At 40.9% G+C, this 21,633-nt stretch overlaps 1 protein-coding gene across 1 annotated transcript in view; it reads right to left on the bottom strand.

Moving 5' to 3' along the window:
• Nucleotides 1-21,633, bottom strand: part of LOC138369538 (dipeptidase 1-like) — a 523,228-nt gene that overhangs the window by 77,592 nt on the left and 424,003 nt on the right. The window contains exon 7 of the mRNA XM_069332943.1: nucleotides 11,156-11,240. Coding sequence (XP_069189044.1) covers nucleotides 11,156-11,240 — 85 coding nt within the window. The remainder of the gene's footprint in view (nucleotides 1-11,155; nucleotides 11,241-21,633) is intronic.

The raw sequence follows: 21,633 nt of genomic DNA, 5'->3' as shown, positions 1-21,633 counted from the left end.
TATTAGGCAAATCGGGCCTTGCATAGTAGGCTGAGAAGTACGTTCTGGCTACTAGGTACGACATATATATATATATATTTATATATATATATATATATATATATATATATATATATATATATATATATATATATATATATATATATTTTGGTAGCAGTCTTTCCTGTAGACATATTTTATTAAATATGACCGAAAAAGTAAGATTAATAATTCTAACACGAATTTTCTCAATCTTTCGTACATTATGCTTCACTGTTGGAGGTAAATCAAAAATCACTTCTCCAAAATTCATTTTTATTTCTAGTCTGACGCGACACGGGCGCGTTTCGTAAAACTTATTACATTTTCAAAGACTTCACAAATACACAACTGATTAGAACTTGCGTTTCCCTGATTTTATATCTACATTTGAGTGAGGTGGGAAGGGTGATGTGGCATTACATTTGAGTAAGGTGGGAAGGATGATGTGGCATTAGAGGATATTAATAGGGTATTAAAAGTATCAACACAAGACAGAACACGAAACAATGGATATTGAATAGAAGTGTTTGTAGAAAGCCTATTGGTCCATATTTCTTGATGCTTCTATATTGGAGCGGAGTCTTGAGGTGGGTAGAATATAGTTGTGCAATAATTGGCTGTTGATTGCTGGTGTTGACTTCTTGATGTGTAGTGCCTCGCAAACGTCTAGCCGCCTGCTATCGCTGTATCTATCGATGATTTCTGTGTTGTTTACTAGGATTTCTCTGGCGATGGTTTGGTTATGGGAAGAGATTATATGTTCCTTAATGGAGCCCTGTTGTTTATGCATCGTTAAACGCCTAGAAAGAGATGTTGTTGTCTTGCCTATATACTGGGTTTTTTGGAGCTTACAGTCCCCAAGTGGGCATTTGAAGGCATAGACGACGTTAGTCTCTTTTAAAGCGTTCTGTTTCGTGTCTGGAGAGTTTCTCATGAGTAGGCTGGCCGTTTTTCTGGTTTTATAGTAAATCGTCAGTTGTATCCTCTGATTTTTGTCTGTAGGGATAACGTTTCTATTAACAATATCTTTCAGGACCCTTTCCTCTGTTTTATGAGCTGTGGAAAAGAAGTTCCTGTAAAATAGTCTAATAGGGGGTATAGGTGTTGTGTTAGTTGTCTCTTCGGAGGTTGCATGGCTTTTCACTTTCCTTCTTATGATGTCTTCGATGAAACCATTGGAGAAGCCGTTATTGACTAGAACCTGCCTTACCCTACAGAGTTCTTCGTCGACTTGCTTCCATTCTGAGCTGTGGCTGAGAGCACGGTCGACGTATGCGTTAACAACACTCCTCTTGTACCTGTCAGGGCAGTCGCTGTTGGCATTTAGGCACATTCCTATGTTTGTTTCCTTTGTGTAGACTGCAGTGTGGAAACCTCCGCCCTTTTCCATGACTGTTACATCTAGAAAAGGCAGCTTCCCATCCTTTTCCGTCTCGTAAGTGAAACGCAGCACGGAACTCTGCTCAAATGCCTCCTTCAGCTCCTGCAGATGTCTGACATCAGGTACCTGTGTAAAAATGTCGTCAACATACCTGCAGTATATGGCCGGTTTCAAGTTCATGTCGACTAAGACTTTTTGCTCGATGGTACCCATGTAGAAGTTTGCAAACAGGACACCTAGGGGAGAACCCATAGCGACCCCATCTACTTGCTTATACATGTGCCCATCCGGGCTCAAGAAGGGTGCCTCTTTAGTACAAGCTTGGAGTAGTTTCCTCAGAATACTTTCTGGCATGTCAAGAGGAGTACAGGCTGGATCACGATACACTCTGTCGGCTATCATTCCGTTGGTACGTACCAACGTACCTGTGGACGAGACAATCGGAATGATAGCCGACAGAGTGTATCGTGATCCAGCCTGTACTCCTCTTGACATGCCAGAAAGTATTCTGAGGAAACTACTCCAAGCTTGTACTAAAGAGGCACCCTTCTTGAGCCCGGATGGGCACATGTATAAGCAAGTAGATGGGGTCGCTATGGGTTCTCCCCTAGGTGTCCTGTTTGCAAACTTCTACATGGGTACCATCGAGAAAAAAGTCTTAGTCGACATGAACTTGAAACCGGCCATATACTGCAGGTATGTTGACGACATTTTTACACAGGTACCTGATGTCAGACATCTGCAGGAGCTGAAGGAGGCATTTGAGCAGAGTTCCGTGCTGCGTTTCACTTACGAGACGGAAAAGGATGGGAAGCTGCCTTTTCTAGATGTAACAGTCATGGAAAAGGGCGGAGGTTTCCACACTGCAGTCTACACAAATTAAACAAACATAGGAATGTGCCTAAATGCCAACAGCGACTGCCCTGACAGGTACAAGAGGAGTGTTGTTAACGCATACGTCGACCGTGCTCTCAGCCACAGCTCAGAATGGAAGCAAGTCGACGAAGAACTCTGTAGGGTAAGGCAGGTTCTAGTCAATAACGGCTTCTCCAATGGTTTCATCGAAGACATCATAAGAAGGAAAGTGAAAAGCCATGCAACCTCCGAAGAGACAACTAACACAACACCTATACCCCCTATTAGACTATTTTACAGGAACTTCTTTTCCACAGCTCATAAAACAGAGGAAAGGGTCCTGAAAGATATTGTTAATAGAAACGTTATCCCTACAGACAAAAATCAGAGGATACAACTGACGATTTACTATAAAACCAGAAAAACGGCCAGCCTACTCATGAGAAACTCTCCAGACACGAAACAGAACGCTTTAAAAGAGACTAACGTCGTCTATGCCTTCAAATGCCCACTTGGGGACTGTAAGCTCCAAAAAACCCAGTATATAGGCAAGACAACAACATCTCTTTCTAGGCGTTTAACGATGCATAAACAACAGGGCTCCATTAAGGAACATATAATCTCTTCCCATAACCAAACCATCGCCAGAGAAATCCTAGTAAACAACACAGAAATCATCGATAGATACAGCGATAGCAGGCGGCTAGACGTTTGCGAGGCACTACACATCAAGAAGTCAACACCAGCAATCAACAGCCAATTATTGCACAACTATATTCTACCCACCTCAAGACTCCGCTCCAATATAGAAGCATCAAGAAATATGGACCAAAAGGCTTTCTACAAACACTTCTATTCAATATCCATTGTTTCGTGTTCTGTCTTGTGTTGATACTTTTAATACCCTATTAATATCCTCTAATGCCACATCATCCTTCCCACCTTACTCAAATGTAATGCCACATCACCCTTCCCACCTCACTCAAATGTAGATATAAAATCAGGGAAACGCAAGTTCTAATCAGTTGTGTATTTGTGAAGTCTTTGAAAATGTAATAAGTTTTACGAAACGCGCCCGTGTCGCGTCAGACTAGAAATAAAAATGAATTTTGGAGAAGTGATTTTTGATTTACCTCCAACAGTGAAGCATAATGTACGAAAGATTGAGAAAATTCGTGTTAGAATTATTAATCTTACTTTTTCGGTCATATTTAATAAAATATATATATATATATATATATATATATATATATATATATATATATATATATATATATATATATATATAAAATTAATTAATTAATCCGGAATTAATATATTTTCTCTAATTTTTTTGTTATGAAATGATAAAGCTACCCATTTCATTATGCATGAGGTCAATTTTTTTTTATTGGAGTTAAAATTAACGTAGATATATGACCGAACCTAACCAACTCTACCTAACCTAACCTAACCTATCTTTATAGGTTAGGTTAGGTTAGGTAGCCGAAAAAGTTAGGTTACGTTAGGTTAGGTAGGTTAGGTAGTCAAAAAACAATTAATTCATGAAAACTTGGCTTATTAGGCAAATCGGGCCTTGCATAGTAGGCTGAGAAGTGCGTTCTGGCTACTAGGTACGACATATATATAACCTACCTAACCTAACCTAAGTTTTTCGGTTACCTAACCTTAGGTAGGTAACCGAAAAGGTAGGTTACCTTACCTAAGGTTAGGTAGGGTTGGTTAGGTTCGGTCATATATCTACGTTAATTGTAACTCCAATAAAAAAAAATTGACCTCATACATAATGAAATGGGTAGCTTTATCATTTCAAAGGAAAAAAATTAAAGAAAATATATTAATTCATGAAAACTTGGCTTATTAGGCAAATCGGGCCTTGCATAGTAGGCTGAGAAGTGCGTTCTGGCTATTAGGTACGACATATATATATATTATATATATATATATATATATATATATATATATATATATATATATATATATATGTCGTACCTAGTAGCCAGAACGCACTTCTCAGCCTACTATGCAAGGCCCGATTTGCCTAATAAGCCAAGTTTTCCTTACTTAATATATTTTCTCTAATTTTTTTCTTATGAAATGATAAAGCTACCCATTTCATTATGTTTGAGGACAATTTTTTTTTATTGGAGTTAAAATTAACATAGATATACGACCGAACCTAACCATCCCTACCTAACCTAACCTAACCTATCTTTATAGGTTAGATTAGGTTAGGTAGCCGAAAAAGTTAAGTTAGGTTAGGTTAGGTAGGTTAGGTAGTCGAAAAACAATTAATTCATGAAAACTTGGCTTATTAGGCAAATTGGGCCTTGCATAGTAGACCGAGTACGACGTTCTGGCTACTAGGTACGACATATATATATATATATATATATATATATATATATATATATATATATATATATATATATATATATATATATATATATATATATATATATATATAAATGGAAAAGTTCGTTTGTTGAAAATCGATAATCTCCGAAAGTTCTTCACCGATTGCTTTGAAATTTTTACACAATGTTCCATTCGCATCCGGCCAGGGTTTTATATACGTACTATATAGATATTACGTATGTGACGGTAAAAAAAAAAAAACATTCTTTTTCTGAAAAACTGTGTTTTTCATGTGAGAGAAATCTTCGAAACCTCTTTTCTGATTGCTTTGAAATTTTGACACAACATTGTATTCGAATAGGCGCGTCTTTTTATATATCTACTATATACATGCCTCACCTGTGACAGGAAAAAACACTCTTTTTTTTTAAAAAACAGCGCCATCTGTTGGACATAAGAGCAACACACGCTGTAATCTCTGAAAGTTCTTCACCGATTGCTATGAAATTTTGACACAACGTTGCATTTGAATAGGCACGTCTTTTTATATACTTATTATATAGATGCCACCCCCTGTGACAGGTTACCTTACCTTGAGGTTACCTTGTGGTGCTTCCGGGGCTTAGCGTCCTCGCGGGCCGGTCGTCGACCAGGCCTCCTGGTTGCTGGACTGATCAACCAGGCTGTTGGACGCGGCTGCTCGCAGCCGGACGTATGACTCACAGCCTGGTTGATCTGGTATCCTTTGGAGGTGCTTATCCAGTTCTCTTTTGAACACTGTGAGGGGATTGCCAGTTATGCCCCTTATGTGTAGCGGAAGCGTGTTGAACAGTCTCGGGCCTCTGTTGTTGATAGAGTTCTCTCTCAGAGTACCTGTTGCACCTTTGCATTTCAACGTGGGTATTCTGCACATCCAGGTAAAAACATGCGTTTTTAAAAAACAGCGCCATCTGTTGCACATAATAGCAATATTCACGCTATACTAAATATGTCACGAATTCCATTTCAATGTTTCCGATTGCATTCATAAATTTTATTTTCATAGATTAATATTTATTATATTTTTCATTTAATTATTTTGTGTGGCATTATGTTGGAATTGAGCTGTGTTGTTTAACATACCGTTCATTTCGTATGTATAAGTATAGATCCCACACCTGTGACAGGTAAAACTAGGCTTTTCTTGACAAACAGCGCCATCTGTTGCCAGTAAGAGCAACACACATGCTATCTATATAAATAAAAATTGAAATGTTCGATTTTTCAAAATCGCTAATCTCCGAAAGTTCTTCAGCGATTGCTTTGAATTTTTCACACAACGTTCCCGTCACATCCAAGCGGATTGTTATATATACATACTAAATATATGTCACGTCTGTGAAGGGAAAAAACATGATTTATTTGAAAAACTGTGTTTTTCACGTGAAGGAAATCTTCGAAACCCCTTTACCGATTGCTTTGAAATTTTGACACAACGTTGCATTCGAATAGGCGCGTGTTTTTATATACTTACTAAATACATGCCTCACCTGTGACAGGAAAAAACATGCTTTTTTTGAAAAACAGCGCCACCTGTTGCATGTGAAAGCTACACACACAATACTAAAATTGTTACAATTCCATTTCAATGTTTCCAATTGCATTGATAAATTGAATTTTCATGTATTTCGATTTATTTTCATTTTGATTTAATTATTTTGTGTGATATTGCATTGAAATTGAGGTGTGTTGTTTACCATACCGTTCATTTTGTGAGTATAGTTTATTTTTGTTTGTTTTTTTCATTTTTTTCATATCGTTTTTTTAACTGTTCTTATTTTTTAGTGAAGTTGGTGGTGGAATTGAGCTGTGTCGATTAAACTGTGTTTGATTTTGAAATATTTCCTTAGTATTTTTTGTTTCTGGTTTGAAAACAAGAAAATGAACAACGTGTTTATTTCACATCTGCATATGTGAAACAAATATCTCCGTGGTGTAGAGGTAAGACACACGCCTAGCGTTCCGCGAGCACTCTGTCATAGGTTCGTATCCTGGCCGGGGAGGATTTACTGGGCGCAAATCCTTATCTGTAGCTTTTGTTTACCTCAACAGTAAAATGGGTACTTGGTTAAAACAACGATTCTTCGTGGGGGTCATATTCCAGGGACGTACCCGAAACGCTACGCGTACTAGTGACGGTACAAAAATGTAACAACTCTTGTATATCTCTAAAAAAAAAAAAGCCATGAATCCACCAGCTACAATGTTAACTGCTTTTTTCATGTTATGTTAGAATGACGCGTTTGCGAAAACACTGCTGTATGCGGAAGTGCCTACGTAATACATATGGAATGCGAGTAGAAAATCATTTGAACGTCGCAAACTAGGAGAGAGAGTCGACAGACAACTTGGCATACTCAAACAATCTAAGATAGGTAGATTGTACACCATGCATCCCAATCAAGATGAATGCTTTTTCCTTCGCGTGCTGTTGGTAAATGTGCCCAGTTCAACGTCTTTCCAGCAATTGAGATTTGTCAAACGGCGTCACACATGTCACTTTCCGTAGTGCATTTCAAGTTGTGAATTTAATGTTGAACAACAGACACTGGGATGTATGACTTAATGACGCGTCAAACACGTCACAACAAAATAAAATTCTTGCATTGTTTGCAATCATGTTGACCGGCTGCTCTCCCTCTCCAACACAGTTAGGGGAGAAATATAAATCGCACATGGCTTCAAATATTGTCCTTCGAATACACAAGGATATTTCATATATGAACATGGTTTTCACAGCAGAAGTCTAAAACGAAGCGTTGATTATGATTAAAGATTTTAGCTTAGAAATCGCGAACAAAGTTCTCATTTAACTGGGAATGACATCACCGAATCCATCTGCTGCTACTTCGTTCGTTATAGAATTGCGTCGTGTACCAAATTACAACACAGGTGATCTGTTGTCGTATGTGCAATCAAATATTCGTAAGCTTGAGCAAAAAGCATTTACAATAAAAAAAAAATCAAACTGTTACTAATGGGATTGGAGAAATCTTCTTCCTAGATGCGCCAGGAGGAACTGGTAAAACCTTCCTAATTAGATTGAGTCTTGCAGCGATTCAATTCCAAAATGGCATAGCCATTTAATGTTGAACAACAGACTATTACTATTCAGTACAACAGTACTATACTGTACTCTTGCGTCGTCCAGAATAGCTGCAATATTGCTACCTGGTGGAAGAACTGCTCATTGGACTTTGAAATTGCCACTGAACATGCAATTCATTGAAACTCCCACGTGCAACATTTCCAAAGCATCCAGCATGGGAAAAGTATTGCAGAAATGTAGACTTATTGTTTGGGAAAAATGCACAATGGACTCCAAAAAATCGCTCGAGGCTCTTGATCGATCATTGCAAGATTTGCGGTGAAACATCAGACCATTTGCTAACGCATTAATATTGCTTGAAGGAGATTTCAGGAAAACATTACCTGTAATTCCTCGATCGACACCAGCAGACAAAATAAATGCTTGCCTGAAAAACTCTACTTTGTGGAGCCATGTAAAGACGTTAAAATTAACTACAAATATGCGTGTCTAGCAGCAAAACGATCCATCAGCTAGGATATTCTCACATCAATTTCTGGAAATTGAGAACAGAAACGTGCCGGTTGATCTGACCTCAGGACGAATTTCATTGCCTCATAACTTCTACAATTTAATAACGTCAAACGAAGAATTTTTTAAGAAAGTATTTCCCAATATTCAAACCAATTATAAGAATCACGATTGGCTAAATAAACGAGCTCTTCTTGCGGCCAAGAACAAAGACGTCTACGAACTTAACAATATTATTCAGTCTAACATACAACGCGAGGCAGTCACATACATGTCCGTCGACACTGTTGAGGAAGCAGATGAAGCGATTAATTATCCTACAGAATTTTTGAATTCACTCAATCTGCCAGGGATACCACCACACGTACGGCAATTGAAAATCAGCGTGCCAATTATCATGTTGCGAAATATCAATCAGCCAAAGCTTTGCGATGCCATGGACCTTGCAGTAAAAAAAAATAATCAGCTACGTCGTAGAAGCCACAATCTTGACAGGATCTTTCAAAGGTGATTATGTCCTAATCCTCGCATTCCTATGATTCCAACAGATATGCCATATCGATTTAAGACAATGTAATTTCCATTTCGATTGGCGTTTAGAATTACCCTCAACAAAGCTCGGAACCAATCTTTAGAATTGTGCAGTTTATATCAAGACACAGATTGCTTCTCACAAGGACACTTATATGTTGCGTGTTCTAGAGTCGGCAAACCAGACAATCTCTATATATCCGCAGACAATGGAACAACAACAAAATATTGTGTACACACAAGCATTGTCAAATTAAACATATTAGAAACGTGCGCTTTCTCTTTTCTTTCTTTTTCATTTAACCAGACTGAGCCACAGCAACGCGTGGCGGGTACTACTAGTATATATATATATATATATATATATATATATATATATATATATGTCGTACCTAGTAGCCAGAACTCACTTCTCAGCCTACTATTCAAGGCCAGATTTGCCTAGTAAGCCAAGTTTTCCTGAATTAATATATTTACTATAATTTTTTTCTTATGAAATGATAAAGCAACCCTTTTCTCTATGTATGAGGTCAATTTTATTTTATTGGAGTTAAAATTAACGTAGATATATGACCGAACCTAACCAACCCTACCTAACCTAACCTAACCTATATTTATAGGTAAGGTTAGGTTAGGTAGCCAAAAAAAGCTAGGTTAGGTTAGGTTAGGTAGGTTAGGTAGACGAAAAAACATTAATTCATGAAAACTTGGCTTATTAGGCAAATCGGGCCTTGAATAGTAGGCTGAGAAGTGCGTTCTGGCTATTAGGTACGACATATATATATATATATATATATATATATATATATATATATATATATATAACTGAAAACTCGCACCCCAGAAGATACTCAAACCCATATTGCCATAAGCACAATGCAACTGGTGTGTACAGGGTTCGAGTCACTTCTGGGGTGTGAGATTTTAGTTGCATATAGTCCTGGGGACTATATGTAATATATATATATATATATATATATATATATATATATATATATATATATATATATGCATATATATATATATATATATGCATATATATATATATATATATATATATATATATATATATATATATATATATATATATATATATATATATATACATATATGACTGTCAGACCACGGAGGAAGAATTGAAACAGGAATTTCCTTAAGTACTTTCTTATATTAATACATCTATATATAAAAGGGCCATACAGGTTAAATGTATGCTATATTATACTGACGTGCTATATTGAGGCTTATATAGGGGATCCAACCTGTACATACCAGGGCTCACATTAAGGCTGTTGTTACAATGTTTGATTAGAGCAGACTAGATCACATTTCGTTCAACGAAACCCTTACTTTTAACTATACATTTTGCCCCTCTGAAGTCGATGAGGTATCGACTTCAGTTGACTTGGCAGTATTGTTCATATCTGATACTCAGACATGCTCCTGTTCAGATTACCATGATTTTTGTTACCACGTTTTTCTACCGAGTAATTATGTTCTTATTTTTGTGCACATGCCGAGAGGTGTTTGTATTTACGCACATCTTATCTATCTTTTTATTTTAATCTGTTATTATACTTGTAAGCTATTATTGCATACCACCGAGGTCCTTTCAGTATCATTGTATTTAGCTAGCCAGAGCTTGTCGACAAGGGACGTCGATTTGGTAGCGTGACCGAGGGGTGTTTGTACTCAAATTGTATGACGGTTGGGTTATAGCCAATCACAGGGGAGTAGGGCTCTGACGTCATTCCCCACAGAGCCGGCACTGGCCGCTCTCCTCGGTATCTCACAGAACCAGAGCTAGGTAGGACCTCGGCAGGCCTCATCTATACCTTGTTGCCTTTACCTAAAAAATTACTGAACTGAACTACTGTGTATTCTCTACAACCAAGCAAGCACCGTAGGTCTAAGGCGACGAATATACACACAAACAACTCTCCACACCAGCACCTCTACACAGAAGCACCTCTACACACCAGTACCTATACACACCAGCACCTCTTCACAGAAGCACTTCCACACACCCGCACCTCAACACACCAGCACCTCCACACACCCGCACCTCAACACACCAGCACTTCCACACACCCGCACCTCAACACACCAGCACTTCCACACACCCGCACCTCAACACACCAGCACCTCCACACACCCGCACCTCAACACACCAGCACTTCCACACACCCGCACCTCTACACACCAGCACTTCCACACACCCGCACCTCAACACACCAGCACTTCCACACACCCGCACCTCAACACACCAGCACTTCCACACACCCGCACCTCAACACACCAGCACTTCCACACACCCGCACCTCAACACACCAGCACTTCCACACACCCGCACCTCAACACACCAGCACTTCCACACATCCGCACCTCTACAAATGACAGAAGAGACGTACCGATTACATCCTTGATAGATGCAGCCTCACTACAGGTCAGGAAGTTGTTGTAGAAGCTCACCATCACAATGCCTCCGTTCACTGCCTGTGGGTGGAGAGTAAACGTTCACTGCCTGTGGGTGGAGAGTAAACGTTCACTGCCTGTGGGTGGAGAGTAAACGTTCACTGCCTGTGGGTGGAGAGTAAACGTTCACTGCCTGTGGGTGGAGAGTAAACGTTCACTGCCTGTGGGTGGAGAGTAAACGTTCACTGCCTGTGGGTGGAGAGTAAACGTTCACTGCCTGTGGGTGGAGAGTAAACGTTCACTGCCTGTGGGTGGAGAGTAAACGTTCACTGCCTGTGGGTGGAGAGTAAACGTTCACTGCCTGTGGGTGGAGAGTAAACGTTCACTGCCTGTGGGTGGAGAGTAAACGTTCACTGCCTGTGGGTGGAGAGTAAACGTTCACTGCCTGTGGGTGGAGAGTAAACGTTCACTGCCTGTGGGTGGAGAGTAAACGTTCACTGCCTGTGGGTGGAGAGTAAACGTTCACTGCCTGTGGGTGGAGAGTAACGTTCACTGCCTGTGGGTGGAGAGTAAACGTTCACTGCCTGTGGGTGGAGAGTAAACGTTCACTGCCTGTGGGTGGAGAGTAAACGTTCACTGCCTGTGGGTGGAGAGTAAACGTTCACTGCCTGTGGGTGGAGAGTAAACGTTCACTGCCTGTGGGTGGAGAGTAAACGTTCACTGCCTGTGGGTGGAGAGTAAACGTTCACTGCCTGTGGGTGGAGAGTAAACGTTCACTGCCTGTGGGTGGAGAGTAAACGTTCACTGCCTGTGGGTGGAGAGTAAACGTTCACTGCCTGTGGGTGGAGAGTAAACGTTCACTGCCTGTGGGTGGAGAGTAAACGTTCACTGCCTGTGGGTGGAGAGTAAACGTTCACTGCCTGTGGGTGGAGAGTAAACGTTCACTGCCTGTGGGTGGAGAGTAAACGTTCACTGCCTGTGGGTGGAGAGTAAACGTTCACTGCCTGTGGGTGGAGAGTAAACGTTCACTGCCTGTGGGTGGAGAGTAAACGTTCACTGCCTGTGGGTGGAGAGTAAACGTTCACTGCCTGTGGGTGGAGAGTAAACGTTCACTGCCTGTGGGTGGAGAGTAAACGTTCACTGCCTGTGGGTGGAGAGTAAACGTTCACTGCCTGTGGGTGGAGAGTAAACGTTCACTGCCTGTGGGTGGAGAGTAAACGTTCACTGCCTGTGGGTGGAGAGTAAACGTTCACTGCCTGTGGGTGGAGAGTAAACGTTCACTGCCTGTGGGTGGAGAGTAAACGTTCACTGCCTGTGGGTGGAGAGTAAACGTTCACTGCCTGTGGGTGGAGAGTAAACGTTCACTGCCTGTGGGTGGAGAGTAAACGTTCACTGCCTGTGGGTGGAGAGTAAACGTTCACTGCCTGTGGGTGGAGAGTAAACGTTCACTGCCTGTGGGTGGAGAGTAAACGTTCACTGCCTGTGGGTGGAGAGTAAACGTTCACTGCCTGTGGGTGGAGAGTAAACGTTCACTGCCTGTGGGTGGAGAGTAAACGTTCACTGCCTGTGGGTGGAGAGTAAACGTTCACTGCCTGTGGGTGGAGAGTAAACGTTCACTGCCTGTGGGTGGAGAGTAAACGTTCACTGCCTGTGGGTGGAGAGTAAACGTTCACTGCCTGTGGGTGGAGAGTAAACGTTCACTGCCTGTGGGTGGAGAGTAAACGTTCACTGCCTGTGGGTGGAGAGTAAACGTTCACTGCCTGTGGGTGGAGAGTAAACGTTCACTGCCTGTGGGTGGAGAGTAAACGTTCACTGCCTGTGGGTGGAGAGTAAACGTTCACTGCCTGTGGGTGGAGAGTAAACGTTCACTGCCTGTGGGTGGAGAGTAAACGTTCACTGCCTGTGGGTGGAGAGTAAACGTTCACTGCTTGTAGGGAAGAGTAAACCTTAGAAGTAGAGTTGACGACTTAGCATTAACTGAAATTTTTTTGAGGCCAGTTACTGCTAAGACATCAGAGGTCCCAGGAAAAAATTGTCAGAGTTTTAACTCGTCACTGACATACTCGTTTAAGACCGAAATATTTTCAGAGAATAGTTTAGGACCGAAATACTTCAGACCATTTTCTGATAATATGTTCATAGAAGTTTTGTTAAGGAAAATAGACATCTTAGCAGTAACGTTTAGTTTTATATCCATTTACTGCTATGTAACCCATTTTAAGACCGAAATTATTAAGAGACTAGTTTAAGACCGAAATTAGACAGAGACCAGTTTAAGACCTAAATATTTGCCAAGACCAGTTTAAGACCAAATGTTATAGAGACCAGTTTAAGACCCAATTTTCATAGTTTTAATCCTTGCTGTGTTCTTACAGAGTTCTTATGGAAGAAGTTCATATATTGCTAGAGTCTAGTTTGAGACCGAAATTTGTCAGAGACCAGTTTATGACCCAAATATTTACTTACTTACAGGAGTTTTACTTACACCTGCATTCTTAAGAGGTTATGGTTATCTTATGGAGGAAATTAAACTCTTCAGTGTTGAGCAGATATTTTAAAACGTTCATTAGATATTAGCGCTTTGACTGAGCTCTTTACATTTATAAGTGTAGTTTCGCTACTAATAGCCCAATTAAAACCACTCATATTTCAGACATAGTAAATAAGATAAAATGAGACACCCAGTGCTAGCTCCCATCCCTGTCTTAGTCCCCTCTCGTATCTTCATTAGTATCTAAATAAATCCTCTAAAATTTAAAGCAATCATACTTCTGACAGAGTAAGTAACGAAAATAGAGTTACCAAGTTCTAGCTCCTGTCCCCCCGCCTTAGTTTACTCTCGTAGACTCGATACTAACAGTCCAATTCCCCTTGAAGTTTTAACCCGCTCTATTTATTGCATAGTAAATAGGGTGAAAGCAATTACCAAATTTCAGCTCTTGTCCTCCACGTTACTTTACTCCTATAACTCCGTTAATGCTAATTTCCCTGAAATTTAAAAGCACTGTATTTCAGACATAATAAAATACAACAATTTAGTTACCAAGCTTCACTTCCTGCCCCCCCCCCCCCTCCACCACCTTACCTGGTTGATACCTGGTTGATGGGGTTCTGGGAGTTCTTCTACTCCCCAAGCCCGGCCCGAGGCCAGGCTTGACTTGTGAGAGTTTGGTCCACCAGGCTGTTGCTTGGAGCGGCCCGCAGGCCCACATACCCACCACAGCCCGGTTGGTCCGGCACTCCTTGGAGGAATAAATCTTGTTTCCTCTTGAAAATGTCCACGGTTGTTCCCTCCTTAGTCCACCTTAGTTCCTTCTCACACCCCCGCTATTATCTGATCAATTTCCTCAAGATTTAAAACATAGTTATTTCAGATGTAGTAAATATGGTAAACACAGTTACTGAACTCCAGCTTCTGTCTCTATGTCTTAGTTTTGTCCTACGACTACTTTAATAATATATCAATTCCCCCTGAGATTTAAACCTGCTGTATTTCGGACGTTTTGTGACTCTCTGACTCTCTGTGTTGTCTTTACTTAAGAAGAATGTTCTCTAAAATCTTCATGCATTTAAAGAATCTCTCCAAGACAGCAATAATACTTTCCAAAATCATTTTAATTGTCATTTGCACTCTTTAACACGACTTTATATAAAATAGTCACTCTCTAGGACTTCTTCAAGCATCAAATAATCTCTCAAGTGTAACAAACGTTATTCTTCATTCAATAAATAAGTAGTGAAGGGCAACTTTTCAAAATATTTGTAAAGTAAGACACTGCATTATGTATCCTCAAACAACTTTAAGTATTACATCAAACTAAACATGTGCAAACCTTATGTACTAATAAACTTACGCTTCAAGTGAAAATTAATAAAAATTACTGACTTTTATGTGTTAAGAGCTTTTGCTAAGACATTTACAGTCAAAATTCGTTCATTACATTTAACTTGTCACAAAACACAACACTTTAAGTAACTATTTCACCTTTTTGTAACAATCTTGCATTTCTGTTTATTATTTATTCTGTTAAAATATATTTTATTATCCATGATATAATCAAGCAACAGCTCAATAACAAACTTATCGAGGTTGGGCACTACCTGCCGCACCACCCAGTACTGACAAATTCAGCTACTACCCCAATAAGAATAATATTTAACTGCAGTGCTAAGAGCAAGCAGAATAGTGTTTCATTGAATGACTGCCTTCAAACTAGCCCTAGCCTTTTTCAGAGGCTATACAAAATGCTGTTAAAGTTCTGCATCGGAACTTATGCATACACGGCTGACATCAAGAAAGGCCTTCCTTAGGGTAGGTCTTTAAGAAGAAGACCGTAACTGTACCAAGTTCCTATGCATCAAGGATCCTAATGATCCAAACAGTGAAATGGTCAAATACAGGTTCACATCAGTTTTGTTTGGTGCGACTTCTTCTCCAATTCTGCTTCAAGCTACCTTGGACTTGAAGAAGTCTAATTTTTTTTTTTGAGATATATACAAGAGTTGTTACATTCTTGTACAGCCACTAGTACGCGTAGCGTTTCGGGCAGGTCCCTGGAATACGATCCCCTGCCGCGAAGAATCGTTTTTTCGTCCAAGTACACATTTTACTGTTGCGTTAAACAGAGGCTACAGTTAAGGAATTGCGCCCAGTAAATCCTCCCCAGCCAGGATACGAACCCATGACATAGCGCTCGCGGAACGCCAGGCGAGTGTCTTACCACTACACCACAGAGACTAATAGCCCAAACAAAACTGAAATTAGCATCAATCTGTATGTGGACAATTTCCAAGGAACAAACAGCAGTGAAAGTAAACTGCTGAACATATATGACGAGGCCAATCGAGAATTATTGGGAGCAAATATGCCTCTCCAGTCATGGGTCTCCAACAATACAAAATTAAATCAACTAATCAAACAGAATTTCCCGACTACAAGGTACCCCAGAAGACAACGGTACTAGGCGTCGAATGAGATACAACTGCAGATCAGTTGACAATCAAGTCGGTGGAACCAACCTAACAATGAAAAAATTATTATCACAAGTCAGCAAACCCTTCGACCCATTAGGACTATTAAGTCCAATCTTAATAAATGGAAAGTTGATAATGCAGGAATGCTGGCAACAGAAGATAGGCTGGGATGATCTTCTAACACCTTCTTTACAAGAAAAGTGGCAAGGGCTAGTGAAAGATTTAAGTATCCTAGAGTCTGACAAGTTCCCTCAGAAGACAGTTAATGAAAAACATCAATTAAGCTACATGTATTCTGTGATGCCTCAGGAAAGGCTTATGGCACAGTAGCTTACCTGGTATCAAATGAGCAAAGCCAATTTGCTCACCTCAAAGGCCAGAGTGGCACCGTTAAAGAAACGATCATTGCCACAACTGGAGTTAACAACCTTACTGTTAAGAGTAAGATTGGCTCATTATCTGATCAAGGCCTTAAGCAACATAAACTTTGAAGAAATAGTGGTGTGGTCAGATAACGAGGCAGTACTACTGTGGGCGAAGAACAATAACAGTAAAAATCCTTACGTGAGTAACCGCGATACTAACTGTCCAATTCGATACTAACAGTATTTCTCGTAAGGAAATATGAGAGTTATCAGCAGGGTTCAAACTGAGATATGTACCTACCAAGGAGAATCCAGCTGACTATCTATCTATATGAATGTCTCCTGAGGCCTGATTTTACAGCAATTAACCAAAGCAGCGATGTGGTTCAATGGACCTCAGTGGCTGGTCAATGTCCAGTGGCCTGAACAAAAGCCACAAGTCATTGTGATCAATGTCACTGTTCCCACTGAGAATCCAGAACCATCTCAGACTTTGGTAATTGATCCTAACAAATGCTCTGAACTGAACAAACAAATAGGTGTCACCCAAGTGGTGTTTGATTTTCTAAAGAAAATAGGAATCAAGCATCAATTCCCTAGTGCCTGAAGGTACTGGGTCAAAAGAGCCCAAACAGATACATTCGGGACAGAATTTGACAATGTCCCTAAGAAACCTCAAAATGATCTGGGTCTCTGGATAGACACCAACAATTATTACCTAATCAAATGCAGAGGCAGCTTACAGCATGTGGACATAGATCTGGAAGCAAAGAATCCAATATTTCTTTCTCGTCACTACTAAATAAGCAAGCTAATTGTGTTACACATACACAGATACAACACTCTGCATGGTGGGGTATTAGATACCCTCACAGACTTAAGACAAGAGTACTGGCTACCCCAAGGACGGCAGACTGTAAAATCCATACATAAATCCTGTGTAATTTGCCGGAGGTACGATGTCAGAGTGTGTCCATATCCAACCCGTTCTCGCACTTGCTTACTGTCAATATTGGCTTATTTAATAAGTGCATATGTGACATACTAATTGGTTGTGAATATTTTAGTTTACCTTGAAAAGCTTCGTAGAAAACACCGACCTCACCTAACCTTCTTAGTTTGTTAAGATAAGCATCTTATTGCTTCTTAATTACAATTATTACTTAACCTATACCGTTGATAGGTTAAGTAGGGGAGCCATTCGGCCGAGCGGACAGCACGCTGGACTTGTGATCCTGTGGTCCTGGGTTCAATCCCATGCATCGGCGAGAAACACTGGGCAGAGTTTCTTTCACCCTATGCCCTTGTTACCTAGCAGTAAAATAGGTACCTGGGTGTTAGTCAGCTGTCACAGGCTGCTTCCTGGGGTTGGAGGCCTGGTCGAGGACCGGGCCGTGGGGACACTAAAAAGCCCTGAAATCATCTCAAGATAACCTCAAGAAGTAATGATTGAAAATAAGAAGCAATAAGATGCTTATCTTAACATACTAAGAAGGTTAGGTGAGGTCGGTGTTTTCTATGAATCTTTTCAAGGTAAACTAAAATATTCACACTCAATTAGTATGTCACGTATGCACTTATTAAATAAGCCAATATTGACCATAAGCAAGTGCGAGAACGGGTTGCCATATCCAGGACCTCCTCCACTTCCAAAGGAACGAGTTGTACATATTCGTCCCTTTGAGACGACAGGAGTAAATTTCACAGGAGCATTAACACTGACAGGCAACAAGGACAAAATTCCAGTGAAGACATATATCTACCTATTCATCTGTGCCACAACAAGGGCAGTACATCTAGAAGTGACTCCCGATATGAGTGCTGAGGCATTCTTACAGGATTCCTGCAGGTTTGTTTCACGTAGATCCTGTTCTAAGTTAATGATCTCAGACAATGGGTCCAACTTAGTAGCAGGAGAAGCCTGCCAGAGGAAAATTTGGAACCACCCAAAGATGCACACTGACCTAAATCAACAGCAGTGCCACTGGAAATTTATACCTCCCAGAGCACCATGGCATGAAGGTTTCTATGAACACATGATTGGTACAGTGAAACGTTCTCTACGGAAAACTCTACACCGCCAAAGGATAGACATGGGATAGCAGCTCGAGTTAACAACCGATCACTAACCTACCTCTCTGATGATGTTTTGCAGCGTGAAGCATTGAGTCCAGCTCATCTGATCTATGGGAGAGCTCTAAGAACTCTAGTGTCCCTTATGGATGAAGAACCAGAAGATCCTTCATATGTTCGAAAGAGTGACTTGGTTAAACGTTTCAAACATCTTTCAGGAGTGATAAGTCGGTGGTATGACGTATGGACTCGAGAATACCTGACTGCTCTGAGGGAGTATCATTATGGGGAAACAACCCCTACAACAGAATTAACTTGAACCCTGGTGACATAGTTCTGGTGAACAGCGATGGGACACGCTCTGAGTGGCCTATGGGCCAAATAGTTTCTGTTCATCCAGACCGTCAGGGCTTCTTGAGAACAGTGAAAGTAAAATGCCGAAGCAACACTACTCTCAAAACACTAGAGAAATTAGTTCCTTTAGAACTAGCAGGGAAAAAAAGACGCTCAGTGACTTCCAGCACCCGAAGCACCAGTACGGGACATCCGTCCAGAGTGGACTGCTGCACAACAGAGCAAGCTCAAATTAAAGAAACTCTATAATTCTGAGGGCGAGGAATAAAGTGATCGCAGTTCTTACCGGGACTTCAACCCGTATTCTGCACCCCCCCTCCTCCCCCGGAATTATGTTGGAAATCCGACACACATGATAACTATAGTTACCCATTAAGAATTTAGAGAATGGGTGATTCTGTGACGTCATCACACAACATGTAAATATATTAACTCATTTTTTTTAAATTACAGTCTAGTGTTTAAATATTATAAAATAGTATTCACTAGGACTGAATATAAATAAATACATCAGAAAATATAGCTTGGCTCCCTTGCTATTGTTAAATAAGCTTTGTCCTTAAGACAACATTATTGGAACGCCACCCCACATCAGGGGTGGCGTAGCCAGAATTTGTAAAAACACCAAAGAGAGAGAGAGGGCTCCTCACGTCTAGTACAACTCATCAAAGGATACATAACGATCTGACCAATTGAGAAATTGCCATTGTGACCTAACAACAGGAGTGCCTGAGTATCCGACTGCCTAATATTCTTTTATTAGTAGTGATCACTATATAATATAGGATAAGTAGCCGGTTATTAGCAAATGAAAAACACAAACACAGTAAGTGTTTTACTCAGCACCACACACACACAATATTCATGTCACACCTGTACTTTATATGTTTACGGAACTATAACTAATGTCACTTCATTTGACAGGTAAATTGTGATTTGGAGTAACTGAGAAGGATTGCTGGCCCACATAAACAGTGACGTTTCTTGACACCCTAGCTGTGCCAGGACGCCAATACATGCACCCTAAAGCACATGTGCCACACCTTAACAAATGTTGGGAGGAAACAACATAGCCAGCCTAATCAGGCCATAGCTTCCACATAGCTGAGGCATTCTAAATTGTATACTAATATAATCATAAGATTGAGTAGTACTAACAATAATACTGTATATTAGACCACCATATGTGATATAATATATATTTTGCGAAAGGTAAACAATTATAACTTATCATATTTCCACTCATAGTGGTATAAGTTATAATTGTCCCTCCAACTATGTGCAGATAAGATTCTGGCAGGCTGAATCAAAATATACAGTCCACTTAGCACCATAATAATTCAATATCGAAGTTAACAAAAATTATAATAAAAATATATATATGCCTGCTAGGATTTTCCCACAAGGGGAGAGTAAACGTTCATTGCCTGCGGGGGAGTAAACGTTCATTGCCTGCGGGGGAGTAAACGTTCATTGCCTGCGGGGCAGTAAACGTTCATTGCCTGCGGGGGAGTAAACGTTCATTGCCTGCGGGGCAGTAAACGTCCGAGGGAAAAATCTCCTAACCTGACTCATCACAAGTGAATAGTCTACTGACGTGACTCATCAAGATGGAATATGAATATGAATATGCATTTCCAGCGTACCAAAGAATCGAAGCTAAACCCACGTAAATACAACAAGAGAATGTCTCTTGGCCAGGCTCGTCACAAGGGAATGTCTCTTGGCCAGGCTCGTCACAAGGGAATGTCTCATGGCCAGGCTCGTCACAAGGGAATGTCTCTTCGCCAGGCTCATCACTAGGGAATGTCTCTTGGCCAGGCTCGTCACAAGGGAATGTCTCTTGGCCAGGCTCATCACTAGGGAATGTCTCTTGGCCAGGCTCATCACTAGGGAATGTCTCTTGGCCAGGCTCATCACTAGGGAATGTCTCTTGGCCAGGCTCATCACTAGGGAATGTCTCTTGGCCAGGCTCGTCACAAGGGAATGTCTCTTGGCCAGGCTCGTCACTAGGGAATGTCTCTTGGCCAGGCTCATCACTAGGGAATGTCTCTTGGCCAGGCTCATCACTAGGGAATGTCTCTTGGCCAGGCTCATCACTAGGGAATGTCTCTTGGCCAGGCTCGTCACAAGGGAATGTCTCTTGGCCAGGCTCGTCACTAGGGAATGTCTCTTGGCCAGGCTCATCACTAGGGAATGTCTCTTGGCCAGGCTCATCACTAGGGAATGTCTCTTGGCCAGGCTCATCACTAGGGAATGTCTCTTGGCCAGGCTCATCACTAGGGAATGTCTCTTGGCCAGGCTCATCACTAGGGAATGTCTCTTGGCCAGGCTCGTCACAAGGGAATGTCTCTTGGCCAGGCTCGTCACAAGGGAATGTCTCTTGGCCAGGCTCATCACTAGGGAATGTCTCTTGGCCAGGCTCGTCACAAGGGAATGTCTCTTGGCCAGGCTCATCACTAGGGAATGTCTCTTGGCCAGGCTCGTCACTAAAGAAAATATATCTAGTGATCTGGCTCATCACTTTGGGAATATATCAACTGACCTGACTCATCACGAGGGAATAAATCTACTGACCTGACTCATCACGAGGGAATATATCTACTGACCTGGCTCATCACTTTGGGAATATATCTACTGGCCTGACTCATCACGAGGACATGTATCTAATGACCTGGCTCATCAGGATAGGATATACAAGCAACAGA

The sequence above is a fragment of the Procambarus clarkii genome, chromosome 28, assembly GCF_040958095.1.
Source record: "Procambarus clarkii isolate CNS0578487 chromosome 28, FALCON_Pclarkii_2.0, whole genome shotgun sequence".
In the NCBI taxonomy this organism is placed as follows: Eukaryota; Metazoa; Arthropoda; class Malacostraca; order Decapoda; family Cambaridae; genus Procambarus; species Procambarus clarkii.
This window is presented reverse-complemented; position numbering and strand designations above follow the sequence as displayed.